This window comes from Alosa sapidissima, chromosome 4 (assembly GCF_018492685.1).
Source record: "Alosa sapidissima isolate fAloSap1 chromosome 4, fAloSap1.pri, whole genome shotgun sequence".
Classification (NCBI taxonomy): Eukaryota; Metazoa; Chordata; class Actinopteri; order Clupeiformes; family Clupeidae; genus Alosa; species Alosa sapidissima.
Window position 1 is genome coordinate 38,169,739 of NC_055960.1, and position 16,410 is coordinate 38,186,148.

Genomic DNA, 16,410 nt, shown 5'->3' on the forward strand with positions numbered 1-16,410 from the left:
ACACACACACACACATACAGTACATGTTTATGTGCATGGTACTCATAATCACACACACACACACACACACATACATGTTTATGTGCATGGTACCGATAATCACAGTAATCACTGCACACACATACATGTTTATGTGCACTCATAATCACACACACACACACAGTACATGTTTATGTGCATGGTACTCATGATCACACACACACACACATACACGTTTATGTGCATGTACCGATAATCACACACACATACATGTTTATGTGCATGGTACTCATGATCACACACACACACACACACATACACGTTTATGTGCATGGTACTCATGATCACACACACACACACATACATGTTTATGTGCATGGTACCGATAATCACACACACATATACATGTTTATGTGCATGGTACTCATAATCAATCACACACACACACACACACATACACGTTTATGTGGATGGTACCGATAATCACACGCACACACACACACACATGTTTACGTGCATGGTGCTCGTACATAGCAGGATAAACTAATAAACTGGTAAGCACGTAGCCTGGGTTTTCCCATGCTGCCTTGCGCGCACGATTTAATTCACACTGCTCGGCAGCCTGGATACCATGGAGCAAATTTTCGCCTCAGTTAGGGGACCAATCACAGAACGGAGGGAGGGCAGTAAGACGATGACGACACACCGTAGCCGTTATGAGCCACGTACAGACGCATTTGATAGACATTCGTATATATGTCATATATATCATATATATGTATTAGGGCTGTCAATCGATTAAAAAAATAATCTAATTAATTACATACTCATTACATACTGTGATTAATTAATCTAAATGAATCGCATATATAATTTTTGCTGTGAAAGTATTTTAAATATTTAAATTCAAATGAATCATTGAATAATCAGCATTAGCGACATTAAAGTTCAAAGACTCTTTTATTATTATTTTCACTGTTCAAATAATTGCCATAATAATCTATGATATGACCTAATATGCTGAGGAAATAAATTCAAAAGTGCTTAGGGAAGAAGTTTTTTTTCACATACAAGGCATTTCAGGCCACAGATATAACCTAGGGGGGACAATGAAAATAAATTAACACTCCCCTCAAAGTCAACACTTATTTCTTTGCATTGATGTGCGACTACAGAGTTGATGAACTCCGGTGATATGTAAATCCTTGCTGCAGACATTGCAGAGGACTTTATTTTCAACACTTTATTTTTTATCAACACCATCAGGCCGTTTTTTAAAAGTAAATGTTCCAATTAATTATCCAGGCAGCACGTTTTCTTCTCTCTCCTTCATTTTACAGTCTAATTTTTACTGACTAGAACGGCTCGGGGTCAAAGGTCATACGGAATCGATTAATCTGCACTAATTTTTTTAATCAGTTATTTTTTCTCAAATTAATTAATCGAAATTAATCAGTTATTTTTGACAGCCCTAATATATGTATATATATATATATATATATATATATATATATATATATATATATATATATATATATAGGGAGAGAGAGAGAGAGAAATATTTAAACTGTATATATATATATATATATATATTGTTTAAAGTGAGATTTAAGGATCAGAGGTGTACTTATGGAACGCATATAGAGAGGTACTTATGGAACGCATATAGAGAGGTAAATTAATCTTGTTATTCAAATGATCGACTCCATCAGTGAGAGAGATTATCATAAAACCTAGTACCTAACATCAGGAATAGAGACTAAATTCCTTGTGGAAACACAACTTTGAAATGTCTTAGGGCACAACACATCCAGAAACAACACAGATACTACAGGCACGAATCACCAAGTAAGGCTGATGCACTCATGTCAAAAAAGCTGTGTATGATAAATTCCTTATGCAAGCATTTTTGGGTGCACACACACACACACACACACACACACACACACACCAGAGCTCTCTGCCTCTCATGCTTAACCCTAGACAGCACGCTCATGATTGACAGAAGCACAGCTGGAATAGAACCTCTGTAATATGTTACCGATTTGTCCGAGCTTCCATTTGGGCGTAGCGACGATGCTGCCTCCGATCCAGAAGAACTCCTCGGCCAGGCGCGAGACGTAGACCTTCTGCCACAGCTTAGGGGACGTCATGAGGCCCGGAGTCGCCTCCTTGTACGGTGAGGGAGACCGCGAGGCGGACGGAGAGGCCCGTTTCCCCGACGACGAGTTGGACCCTCGGCGGGCGGAGGCAGGGGAGAGCAGAGGGGACGAGGACCGCGGCGCCATGGCTGGAGACGGGCTGCGGGGCGTGCTGGTCATCCTCGCGTCCATCCGGGCTGCTGCATGCCGGGCATCCTTGAGTCTAGTCTGACCCGGCGGGCCTACTCACTCCCGGGGTCACTACTCACTCCAGGGGTCACTACTCACTCCCGGGGTCACTACTCACTCCCGGGGTCACTCCAGGGGTCACTACTCCCTCCAGGGGTCACTACAGGGGTCACTACTCACTCCAGGGGTCACTGCAGGTGCTGCTGGGTCTGTTAAGGTTCAGAGATGTCCAGCATCAACGCAGGGGCTCAGCACAGCAGCACCGCAGAGAACCAGTCAGAGTCGTCCAGCTCCCAGTAGCACCACAGAGAACCAGTCAGAGTCGTCCAGCTCCGACTAGCACCGCAGAGAACCAGTCAGCACGGAGTCTTGGCACAGTAGCACACAGAGAACAACTCCGGGTTTCAGCACTGAGTTACAGCACAGAATCTCCATGACAAACACCTCTCAGAGTCTCGGCACAGAAAGCAGTGCCCAGTAGCACACGCCCTGTCCACAAGTGGAGGTCAACGCAGCGAGGAGTCGCTCCATCTGAGACATACCATCGTCCAGTTCCTGTCTCTGTCCCGTCACCTCCACACGCTCCGTCGACGTGACTAGCCTCTCTCCCTCACTGCAGCTCACAGCCTTGGGCAGGTGCACATAGCTGCCACCTGTCCAGCTCTTCTTCAGGGGACTGAGGGCTCACACACACACACACACACACACACAGAGCAGCAGCAGGCAGTAAGTCTGTAATCCTGGATGTAGCCTCAGCTTCCCTCTAACAGGGTTTCCTACTCCATTGGGGGCTTCTTTACGGGCACCGGAGCCACAAGTAGCTTCCTCAAATAATCAGCTCCTTAAATAATCAGCTCCTTTGGGGTTCCAGCTCTTCATGTGTGTGTGTTGTTTTTTATTGAGTTTAGTTTAAATAATGTGCAACAGGTTTCTAGGATGATGCAGTCCTGCTGTTCGGCCACTAAGGAGAGCTGACAGCCAAATGAGCTTATTGTTCTGGTCTTGCTGCCGATTGGGCAGAAGAGTGTGCTGTGCCTAGCCTGATTGGCTAGATGAGTGAGGTGGTCTGTACCTAATTGGCCAGGTGAGGGATATGGCCTGCCCACCCGTATGTTTACAGAGGGAGGTGACAGTGGGGGTTACATGACCTGAGCTGCATTCTGTGTATGAAAGGTGCTACACAAATAAAGCTTATTGTTATTATTTATATCTAGCTATTATTCTACAGCAGAGAGAGAGAGAGAATATCGCTATCGCCATCCAAAGAGGGCCTGCTTAAGAGCCTTAATATTCTCGACTCATATGGCAAAATCTGGGCATTACAAATTAACATTGACAAAACAAAAATAATGGTTTTCCAAAAGAAATCTAGGGCATCTGGAAAATACACCAACTTCAAAATTGGAGAAACCGCCATAAAGCAAGTATCACATTATAACTATTTAGTACTTACAATAACATCATCAGGAAGGTTTAATCTCATCAAAAAAACTGTCTGACAAAGCACGAAGGACATATTTCTTAATTATAAAACAGCTTTATAAATTCAATCCACCAAGTAAACTCTGGTTTAAGATGGACTCCACTATCAATGCAATTGCTCTGTATGGCAGTGAGATTTGGGGACCCCTGTACGGGCTTGATCATAAACAGTGGGATAAGGACCCAATTGAGCTACTTCACCTACAAATCTGCAAAGATGTCTTGAGTGTACATACTGTAAAGTACCCGTTCACCTCTTGATCCTCACACAGCAAGTGTTCCAGGGGGAGTCCCAATTACAATTCAGAACTATGTACATCCCAAAGAATCACAATACAGAAAAAAACAGAAAAATGATTAAGACAAGGTCACAATCATTATCAGCATACCAGTCGATAAGCTGCAGTGTGAAACCCTCGCCACTGTTCACGCAATGCCCACTCTAAGTCTGAGCATGCCTGCAGTGCCCACTCTGAGTATGAGCAGTGCCCACTCTGAGTATGAGCATGCCTGCAGTGCCCACTCTGAGTATGAGCACGCCTGCAGTGCCCACTCTGAGTATGAGCAGTGCCCACTCTGAGTCTGATCATGCCTGCAGTGCCCACTCTGAGTCTGAGCATGCCTGCAGTGCCTACTCTGAGTATGAGCACGCCTGCAGTGCCCACTCTGAGTATGAGCAGTGCCCACTCTGAGTCTGATCATGCCTGCAGTGCCCACTCTGAGTCTGAGCATGCCTGCAGTGCCCACTCTGAGTCTGAGCATGCCTGCAGTGCCCACTCTGAGTCTGAGCATGCCTGCAGTGCCCACGTGGGTGGTGAGGCGAGGGATAAGAGTGGTTCATGGTGCCCGTGAGAGATGTCCGAACTGCTGACTGAGGTGTGAGGGTGCCCACGGGTGCTGGCCATGTTTGATATGTTAGCCGTTGTCACTGTAGAGCCGGGAATGTGGGGCTTCTGATAAAAGCGTTTCCTAAATGAGTAAAAGTAAATGTAATGCGATGTGACGGTGCACGTGCAGGAACAGGAAATGAGGAGCAGGAACAGGAAATGAGGAGCAGGGAGGCCACTGCTCTGACCTGGGAAATGGAGTTGCAGAGGTAGCCAACTACACCAGAGGCTGACTGCTTGGAGACATATTCACTGTTTGTTAGATGTTGTTTTCATGTCCAGAAGTCATAGTAAATGCTATAGGTATAATAATTCAGGGTGGTAAATCAGTGGTGTAAACCGCAGTGATGGAGTTGAACCAGTAGATGGCGTATGGACAGCTGCCTCCCCATGCTGCAGGCAGTGAGAGGCTTCCCCCATGCTGTGAGGTGAGCTGAGCTGAGCTCCAAACCAGTCCTCTTCTAAGGGTCAAAGCATGGCAGGCCACCTTCCTCTCAAAGTCCATCAAGACATCTCTGTGTACTGTCAGTGTTTGCTGCGTGTGTTTTGGAGATACTGTACAATAAGGATATACCAAAACTGAGGTCGAGAAGTGGGAGGAGCTGTGGTGCAAGAGGCAGCATCCCATACCACACAAATAGACCTCTGTAAAAAGGACCCAAAGATGCCATCTTTGCCCATATAAGGAAATGTTCCGGATGTTCTTATATGGGCAAAGATGGCAAGTTTGGGTCCAATTTGTAGGCGACCTTCAGAGGTTTATGGCCCAGTATCCACAAGGATCCAGGTTTGAGTCTGTCTTCTTTCAAAATTCTTTTTATTGTTTTTCGATTGACACAGACAAAGTACATTTTTATTCTTCCAAATATACGATGAAATGAGAGAGTCTAAAGAGTTAAAAAATGACTTGGGTATAAAAACAGGGACGCATTGGAAAAGATATAAGAATTTAGGAAGTATTTTCACAGAATTGATACGTCCAATCAGTGTCATGGATAGGGGTGGCCATTTTGATAAATCCTCTTTAGTTCAGGCATTTCACAAAGTTTTCTTTAAAGATATGCGTATACTTTCGTGTAATAGTGACTCCAAGGTAGGTTAAATGTTAATTTTCAAGTTTAAGAGGTATGTTTGAGTAATCCAATTTAAGTGCAAGGTCGTTGACTGGAAAAAGTACGCTTTTATGTAGGTTTAGTTTGTAACCAGAAAACTCTCCAAATTGGTCCAGCAATGAGAGCGCCGCAGGCAGAGAGGTTTCTGGGTAAGAGATGTAAAGGAGGTGATCATCTGCATAAAGGGAGACCCTGTTTTCTATACCCCCCTATGAATCCCTGAAAGGTGGCGACAGTTACGTAGGGCCAGAGCTAGTGGCTCAATAGCTAAATCAAAACGCAAGGGACTTATAGGACAGCCCTGGCGGGTTCCACGATGCAGGTGGAATGATACAGAGCACACAGAGTTTGTAACTATGGACGCAGAGGGGGAAGCATATAGAGCCATTTAATCCAGGAGATTATGTTTGGCCCAAACCCAAACTTTTCTAAAACTCGAAATAGATACCGCCACTCCACCCTGTCAAATGCCTTCTCAGCATCTAAACTAACTACACACTCTGGGACATTACTCTCTGGAGGGTAAAGAATATCAAATAAGCGACGTATATTGAAAAAAAGAATGGCGATTTTTTACAAACCCTGTTTGATCTGGTTCTATGACAATGGGAAGAACATCCTCCAATCGTCTAGCCAACACTTTGGCTAGGATTTTCACGTCCGTATTTAGAAGTGAAATTGGCCTGTAAGAGGCGCAATCTTCCCTTTTTTGCTATGAGGGTTATGCAAGCCTGGTTGAATGTTGGCGGCAGTCCTCCAGTTCTTAGGGACTCTAATAAGACAGAAGACAAGAACGGGGCGAGTTTTGCAGAGAACGTTTTATAAAAATCGGCTGGGAAACCATCAGGGCCTGTACAAAGACAAAGCCTACAGAGCTGGGGATGAAGCTGGCATGAGAACAGCGAGAGCCAACCTGTCCCATGGCATCAAGGAAGCAAAAAAGGAATACACTCACAAGATAACCACCCACTTCAAAGACAGCAGGAACGCACAAAGCCTATGGCAGGGCATTCAGGCCCTCACGGACTACAAGCCCGCGCCACAGAGCTGTGAGAGCAACATCCCTCTGCTCAACAACCTGAACCGCTTCTTTGCTCGCTTTGAAGCACAAAACAGCACCTGCCCACAGAAGACCCATCCCCCTCTACATGAGCAGCCCCTGTGCCTCTCTGCCGACAGCGTGAAGAGGACACTTGCTGCTATCAACACCCGTAAGGCAACAGGTCCAGACAACATTCCAGGTCGTGCGCTGAAGGACTGCGCAGGGGAGCTTAAGGATGTCTTCACAGACATCTTTAACACTTCCCTGAAGCAAGCCATCGTCCCATCATGTTTCAAAGCTGCCACCATCATACCTGTGCCGAAGAAAACTGCTCCATCCTGCTTCAATGACTACCGCCCTGTGGCACTGACACCCATCATCATGAAGTGCTTTGAGCGGCTTGTCATGTCACATATCAAATCCATTCTCCCCCCCACCCTGGACCCCTTCCAGTTTGCATACCGAGCCAAGCGGTCTACAGAGGATGCAATCTGCTCTGCCCTCCACCCAGCCCTCACCCACCTGGAAAAAAGAGACTCATATGTGAGATTGCTGTTTATAGACTTCAGTTCTGCATTCAACACCATAATACCACAACAACTCATCAGCAAACTTGACAAACTGGGACTCAGCACCTACCTCTGCAACTGGCTACTGGACTTCCTCTGTCAGAGGCCTCAAGTAGTACGTGTTGGCAACAATACCTCAAGCAGCATCACACTGAGCACAGGGGCCCCCCAAGGCTGCGTGCTCAGTCCGCTGCTCTTCACCCTGCTGACGCATGACTGCACTGCAACCTACAGCAACAATCACATAGTGAAATTTGCTGACGACACAACTCTGGTGGGTCTCATCACCAAGGGCGACGAGACCCAATACAGGTTGGAGGTCGACCATCTGACCACGTGGTGCAGGGACAACAACCTCCTGCTGAACGTCAGCAAGACCAAAGAGATTGTTGTTGACTTCCGGAGAGGTCACACCCAACACCTGCCACTGACCATCGACGGTGCTGTGGTGGAGAGAGCGAGCAGCACCAAATTCCTGGGGGTGCACATCAGCGAAGACCTCTCCTGGACCACCAACACTGCATCACTGGCGAAGAGAGCTCAGCGCCGCCTGTACTTCCTGCGGAAACTCAGGCGAGCAAGTGCTCCACCAGCCATCATGACCACATTCTACCGAGGCACCATTGAGAGCATCCTCTCCAGCTGTATCGCTGTGTGGGGCGGAAGCTGCACTGAATACAACAGGAAAGCCCTGCAGCGCATAGTGAACACAGCTGGAAGGATTATTGGTGCTTCACTCCCCTCCTTGAAGGACATTTATACCACCCACCTCACCCGCAAGGCGACCAAAATTGTGAGTGATGCAAGTCACCCCGCTCACAATCTGTTCGATCTACTGCCCTCTGGGAAGAGGTACAGAAGCCTGTGCTCCCGCACTACCAGACTCACCAACAGCTTCATACACCAAGCTGTAAGGATGCTGAACTCTCTCCCTCCTCTCCCCCCTCCACCCTCAGCTACATAACATCCTGGACATTGGACCCACAATGGCCGCGTGCACTACTCCACTTGCACACTTGCACACTTGTACACTTTACAACTTGTTGTTGTTGTCCTGAAAACACAACACATCTGCTGCTCTTACATAACTTGCACCACTATGTCACTTTCTTTCTTACTTAGGTCAAACAGAACTACACAAGCCTTTTATTGGCCTGACTTTGCACTAGTATTTTATTGACTGTCTATGCACAATTTTCAACCAAATTTTGCTGCTCTTATTTTTTTCATTATTATATGTGCCCTCTTATTTACTTACTTTTTTGTTTACTTGAATGTTATGTTTGTCTGTGGACTTAAATTGGTAAAATATGTCTTGTCTTCACCGTGGGATAGTGAGAAACGTAATTTCGATCTCTTTGTATGTCTGGAACATGTGAAGAAATTGACAATAAAGCTGACTTTGACTTTGACTTTGACTTTGACTTTGAGGGCCTGGGGACTTCCCGCTCTGCATCTATGATATGGCCTCTGTAATTTCCTCAACTGATATAAGTCCTGATTAAGGTCCTCTGGTAGAGTTGGGAAGTCTATTTGACTAAAAAAAAGTCTCCATAGCTTGGGAGTTAGAGTGGGATTCAGAAGAATATAATCTAGAGTAGAATTCTTTGAACATGTTGTATATTTTAGTAGGGTCAGAAGACACCTCAGCATTGCTGCGTATTTTTGTGATGATTTGTTTGGCTTTTATACCTTTAAGTTGATTTGCCAGAATCTTACCAGATTTTTCACCATGCTCATAAAACATACTCTTAGTCTTACGCAACAAGTTCTCTATATGATATGTGGAGTGGAGGTCAAATTTTGTTTGGAGTTCAAGAAGTTTTTTATACAATTCAGGTGTAGGGGCCTGTGCATATTCCCTATCCAGTTGTAAAATTTGAGTTGAAAGGTCTAAACGCTTTTTTTTAAGGCTTCTATTCTTATTGGCTAAAAAGGATATGATTTGACCCCTTACCTGATAGCCATGTTACAAATACCATATCTGAGAGAAGAGAGGAGTTCATCCGCCACTGTCTCCTAGCCTGACCAATGCCAGGGAGGGACAGGCTTAAAGCTAGTGGAGCGTGGTCTTATATTACAATGCTATGAAGTTTGCAAGTGCGAACATGTGGAATAAGCTTTTTATCAACAAAGAAATAGTCTATTCTAGTGTAATTGTGATGTACCTTGGAAAAAAAAATAATATTCTCTCTTTCCAGGGTGTAAAAAACGCCATATATCAGAGCTGCCATATTCAGAAAGAAAAGAATGTATGTGGCCAGGTGATTTGCATGTCACTGCAGGACTGGGAGAGGACCTGTCCAGTACTGGGTCTAACCAGTTGTTGAAATCTCCCCCTAGTATCAGGCAGTGTCCAGTACTGGGTCTAACCAGTTGTTGAAATCTCCCCCTAGTCTAGTATCAGGCAGTGTCCAGTACTGGGTCTAACCAGTTGTTGAAATCTCCCCCTAGTATCAGGCAGTGCGTGCTTAAGTCAGGGAGGAGTGAAAAGTAGCGGTCAAAAAAGGCAACATCATCAAAATTTGGAGCATAAATATTAGCTAGTACGACTTGGGTATTGAACAGCTTTCCAATTACAATTAATTAGCGACCATTCTTGTCTTTGATAACGCTGGAGGACTCAAAAGGTATGTTTTTCTCTATTAGAATAGCCACTCCCCTTGATTTGGCCTGAAAACAGGAGCAAAACAGTTGACCAACCCAATTCCCTCTTATGCGGGAGCAGTCGGTGTCTATTAAGTGGGTCTCTTGCAAGAATGCAATTCCAGCTTTCAGCTGCTTTAGATGTACCAGAACCTTATTCCTCTTAACCTGGTGGTTTAGACCCTTGACATTCCAAGAAATAAAATTTACATTACTACCCATATCCAGCTAGTGCAGCTGAATACAGGCAGATTGCATGTACACATGTAGCATGCAGTCTCATTGGCACAACAGAGTGAGAATAGGCCTTTGAAAAGAAAAAAGAAATCCCAAACAAAAATATAAGTGAAAAAACTTAGGGTACCAGTTGGAGAAAAAAAGAAGAAAAAAAACCCAGCTGAGTAATGAACCCCCTCCCCTTTACCCTTCACCATAGTGCTGCTAGGTCATAAAGCAGCACCCTTTTAAACACAACCATTGTGTGAACAAACACACTTCACACAGCGTAGGGTGACCAGACGTCCTCTTCTGCCCGGACATGTCCTCTTTTTGAAACATAAAAATGTGTCAGGGTGGAATTTCAAAGTTGTCCGGGATTTTCTTATTCTAGCCTCAAACGTGTTTACAGCGAATTTGCATTGCTCTCTCTTTCATTCATAGCGTATCTATGTCTTTCATTCAAATATAGTCACGGCCTCCCCCTACAGTTCGCTTTGCATTGAGTGGAAAGTGTGTAGAGCTGACCTTAGCTACCGTCATTGGTCGATAGTAATCTCTGTAAACATTTAATTGGTCAGTCAGTCACCTCAATAGCGCAAACGTCCTTGTTTAGTGTAAGTTCACTGCAATTTAAAAGGTACATTTCCATGTTTTTGTCTCTGTCGAAATCAACATGAAGCTGAGTGCTGACCTGCAAAGCAGGCACTTAGGCCTACTTGTCGGGGGCAAATAAAGGTGTCAACGACCTTCAGGTAGGCTACACAATGTTCAGCAAAGCATCAAACGGCAGTGAGGGGTGAGAGCTCATCAGCTAAAGTGACAGAGTTTTTCGACCTTAACATTACGTCTCCAAAATCATTTTGATGGCACATAACCTCATAACTAGACTGTAAAACATATAACATGACGAACGGCACTTCTGCCATAGTCTGAGCGGCCTTCTCTAGACGATTGCCGACCTAGCAACTTTCTAGTTTCTGGTAGGAAACTGCACTTTGGTTATCCCTTTAAACTGCCTTTAAAGGATAGCCTGCACACTGACAACAGCAGATGTCAATAATCCTCTATCTACTGTAGCCTATATTCAGGTGAATTAAATATGTTGGCATAACATGAGGGATAGATGTAGGCCTATTTCTTTACAAAAGAAATATCTAATAATAATGGATTGAAAAGAGGTAGGCCTAATAATAGACCAGACATGATTGAATAGGTATAAGGAAATGGACAACATCCACATCAGTCCCCATCAACACAACTGTTTTCACAGGTCAGGATTATTAAACTCTAAAACAGATTGTCAAAATTATAGAGCTAGGCTACTGTAAAAGATTCAGTTTGTATTTTCAGAAACATCTTGGATCAAATTTAGAGATATGCAACATTAAAGATGGGTCGCCATCCAAATGTATCTTGCGTGTATAGAGCTCAACAGCCCAGCTGCTTTTATTGTAATTATTGTTTTTGCACATTTAAAACTTTCCAATTACAAGTGTTCAAAATAGTCTTTTTTGGCTGAAGTGTCCTCTTTTTCACAAACTCAAATCTGGTCACCCTAACAGGGCATCTCATAGGGCATCTCAAAAATCCCAAACCTGTTTCAGGTAAAGTCCAAACCCCATAAAGAAAAAAAAAGAAAACTTCTTAAATTTCCCTGAGCCCAGATGTCATTTAAGATTTTAAAAAGTTCAGAATAACAATTAGACTAGAATGGGCTAATACAGTACGTCATTCAACCAGCTACAACAAAACATAGCCTGTGGCTACTCATAACAACATTATAAACCTGGCAAGGAAAATGCCAATTTGAGAACAAAAGTTAAACTGGAAACACTACTGACGAAAAATATAGCAACGAACCAGGTACTTGCTAGCCAAAAACAATATGCACAAGTAATATGCATAACAATAATAAAGAAGGACAAATTAAACCCACCACTAGCTAGTGCTAAGCGTCGTTCGCATTGACAGTGAGACCTAATGCGAGCTAACATTAGTCAGTTAAGCAAGACCTTTCTTTAAAGGAATTATCCGGAGTAAAATGCACTTTAGATCAATTTACGGATGATTGGGAGTACATACGTTGAGTTGACATCAAAATCATGTAATTCGGATGTGTTTTGAGAAAGTTTGATTTTACCGTTTTTAGTCAAAACTCGTTAGCCTGGAAGTGACCAGGGCATGCAATTTCGCCGCTACAAAAACGCTATTTTTATACCTCGTCTACTAGGGGTGTGAATCTCTCATGTAAAAGACGATACGATTCGCATCTAGATACATGGGCACGATTCGATACAAGAAAAGATACATGTTCATAAAAAACGATTCAGTACAATTTGATGCGATGCGATTCGATGCAGTTCAAGAATGGAAAGCATTCTGAAAGATTTTTTATCATTTGCTCAAGGTGCACATTAATTTTATATTATCAGTTATCATGGTCATGGTTATCTAAACTGAGGTTTGTTTCATATTCTGTATTGAAATGAAAAAAGAATAGTCTACATTTCAGTCAAACACAGCAGCCAAATACATATTTTTTTTATAGATTTTATATAGTTATATCTGATTGTTTTCATGGAGCTGTAGCCTTGTTGAGGTAAGACAATACCGAAATAAAATAAAACAGTGCTTAAGACACTCTTAACCTTTTCTCATATAGCCTACAAGAATAAAATAGGCCTACATATCAATGAACTCTCTGGGAACTCTCAAAGAACTCTCACTTATTTTGTTCCAACGGTAGACCTAATGCAGAAACCTATAATGCTAGCCTGGCGGGCCATCCTATATCATTGAAATGTATAGTCTGGAATCGAATCATTCACCTGCTTAATCCAAGGGGTGGGCAGAGAATTGTCTTTCAAACTGCCTAGGCATGCAATAGGCCAGCGCTACGACCATATCCGTATCCGGTCGGCAAAACGGCAAATACATCCTTCTTCGAAAGCAATGACTTAAGTGCATTGTGTTGCTCTACTTTCAAAGAAAAGCACAAGTCCAACTCCTCCAAAGTTGACGCCAACGCCGATTCAAACAACCCCTCTTCGTTCGCCATAGCCACCTTCCTTGTTGTTCACCGTCGCAGGATGTCGTTATCCTGTTAAGCCCGCCTTAAGACTCTCTAACGAAATAGAGCGCTGTGATTGGAGAACATCCACGGTGTTAAGCCAATAGAAATTCCTATGGTTCGATACTAGACGTACAGGCTGAGCAAATTAATATGCCGCCGCTAGGGTGCGTCTAGATTTCTAGGCTACTATAATGCCACAAGTCTGAGTGAATATGAACAAAATAATTGGCTAATAATTTGTGCATTGTTTTAGCAAAGGCCAAATTATTATTTAACATTAAGGAAATCCCTTCATCAAACGTAAGGCTATACTCTACAGACTATCGTTGCTGTTTAGTGTTTAATTTCGCGCTGGATTTTGAAAAACAAAAGAGTAAAAACTGTAAAACAAACAACCGAGTGTGAGTTGTCACGTGCTTAAGTTGCAGTAGATGTATGGTTAATGAGGTCATTTGACAACTTTGGGCAATGAATGTAGCCAAAAACAAACTGCATTACCCACAATTCTGTGCCACGTATAGTTTCAAATCGATATAACGACCGGTTCATTTCAGTTTTATTCCGATACGGGGCTTCAAGTATCGATGTAGCCGTATCTTACACGTTAAAAACGGATACCGATACGTATCGGTTAATCTTTACACCCCTATCTTCTACAGTTCCAACCAACATTACACTTACGTGGTAGTGAGTAGAGGGTCCCTAAAGCCAAACCGAAGTATCCCGAGGTCTTTATGTGGTCGGATAGAGAGTCCAGAATGAATTTCATCAAGCCAGTACCTTTCCGGAAATGTTGCTGCTGCAGCTGGCATCTTTAGGGGAAAGTCCGTAAAGAGTCGATTGCATCACGTCGTTGGACGACATCACGTCACGTGACATTTCAAAATTCCAACATGTTAGTAAGCTAGGGTTTGCTGTTGCATACAACTTCATTTCAATTTCAAAAGAAATACTGGACTATGTTTTATTTTTATTTTTTTAAAAAGGCGACGAAATTGTGAATTTCGTGTTACTCCACAGTCGGCAATCGACTCCTACGGACTTTCCCCTAAAGATGCCAGCTGCAGCAGCAACATTTCCGGAAAGGTACTGGCTTGATGAAATTCATTCTGGACTCTCTATCCCAGGGGTTCCCAAACTTTTCAACCCGCGACCCCCAAAATAACCGTGCCAGAGACTGGCGACCCCCACTATCCCTGGATGTGTCTTAAAAAATAAAATAAAATGTGCGCACCGGCCATACGCACTAGGCTTATCCAAACACGGGCTTAACGACAACACAAAAGAACAGAGCAGCCTGTTATGATTTTACATATAGAACTTTACTATATGATAAAAGCAGAATACCTTAGTCAAAAAATAATATCCATGTAACATGAGTGCAACTTTGAAACATTACTTTAATTTCCATTTTAAAGCAACACCAAAGCACTTTTCCTGTCGCACGCACGCTATTTGTTTACCCAGCACTGGCTTTGGAAATAATGTCCACAGACAAGGTAGAATATGTTGCATGATTTTATGAAAGTATGATGTATTGCGACATCAGAAGCAAGTCAAATTTGTAGTTTCTTATGTCTCATTCCATCGAACTACAGATCCGCTACCCGACCTGCAAACTTGCATAGTGCGGTTCACCCTGTTACGAGTTGATGATTTTGGAAACAATATTTTAATGTACAAAAAACTCTTTGGTGTTGCTTTAACAGAAGAATATCTCAGTCAGGGTAATATCCACAAACATATATTGTTGCTGCGCAAATTTACATTTTGGCAACTATGTTTCAGCGTTAATCTCATCTAATGAGATGGATGCGCGCTATGCGCGGAACACGGCAAGTCCATTCTTGGTTTAATTGTGGAGACGGCCACACAGAGATCATCCTCCACATGTAGACGCGATCTGTATTTGCTGACGCGATCCGACTGCAGCCATTTCTTTTCGCCACGGGGACCGCGTAGGGTGATACGCAGCCTGGCAGGGTAGAGAAGAGCTGGTCGTAGTCCGCGCTGGTACAGTTCAGACACGACGTCTTTATATTCAACTCGCTGGCTCATGACGTCGGAACTGTAGTCTTCCACAACGCGAATGTTGTGGCCTTGGTAGATTAGCTTCCCCTTTTTACGGGCTTCCCGGACCAGGAGATCTTTATTTTGGAAGCGATGCAGGCGTAGTAAAACCGGACGCGGTCTTTCCCCTGGCTTGGGCTTGGTCGCTGGACTACGGTGCGCTCGGTCAATTTCTGGAGGGGATGGAAGTAACTCCTTACCGAAGACCTCGGTGAGTAGGTCCGAGAAGAACTGTGTGAGGCTTCCTCTTTCAGTAGCCTCTGGTAGACCCAGAATGCGAATGTTTTGCCTCCGACTGCGCCCCTCTAGGTCAGAGACTTTAGTAGCTAACTTGGAAGCGTTATCACGTAGACTTGAGCACAGTCTCTCCAGGTCTCGCAGGCGACGATCAGCATCATCCGAAAAAGACTCCAGTGAAGAGATTCGCTGGCTGTGGTCTTCCACCAATGAGCGAATTTGATCTAGCTTAGAGTCCATCGCTCCTAGGGTGGATTTAAATTCAGCTGTGCTGTTCTAGGAGCGTGGTCATAGCTTCCATAGTTAGGCTAGTCTGCTCATCTTTCTTCTGTTTCCCTGATTTGGACGTCATTTTTTGTCGTCAGGTGCCGAAAAGTGCAATAAAGATAAATTTAAGAAGATAACTGGTAGTATAACATTGGTCAGATGGGGTTATAGATAAACTTTATCGAAGGTAAACGGGAGCTCGAGATTTTCGCGTCTACTCCATGTGCGCCAACCAGGTTTGAGTCTGTCCTGAGGTCATTTCTCAAATCCACATCCCATATCTCTTCCACTGTATACGTATATATTTTTATTCACCACAAGAAACGAGCAGAAGTCCTGCATCATGGATAGAGGAAAGTTTTATTTTGGGTGAGCTCAAAATAGTGAATCCCACATTTCGTTCAAGACATAAGAAAATACGGACCTCTTTATGTTAGGCCTAACCATCATGGGATTAGCACACTGTACTAAACAGGAACAGGAAGTGCAGATAGAAA

At 43.7% G+C, this 16,410-nt stretch overlaps 1 protein-coding gene across 1 annotated transcript in view; it reads right to left on the reverse strand.

Moving 5' to 3' along the window:
• The window catches only part of plch2b (phospholipase C, eta 2b), a 29,991-nt gene extending 27,691 nt beyond the window's left edge, over positions 1–2,300 (reverse strand). The window contains exon 1 of the mRNA XM_042090218.1: positions 2,021–2,300. Coding sequence (XP_041946152.1) covers positions 2,021–2,300 — 280 coding nt within the window. The remainder of the gene's footprint in view (positions 1–2,020) is intronic.
• Between the last annotated feature and the right edge of the window lie 14,110 nt (positions 2,301–16,410).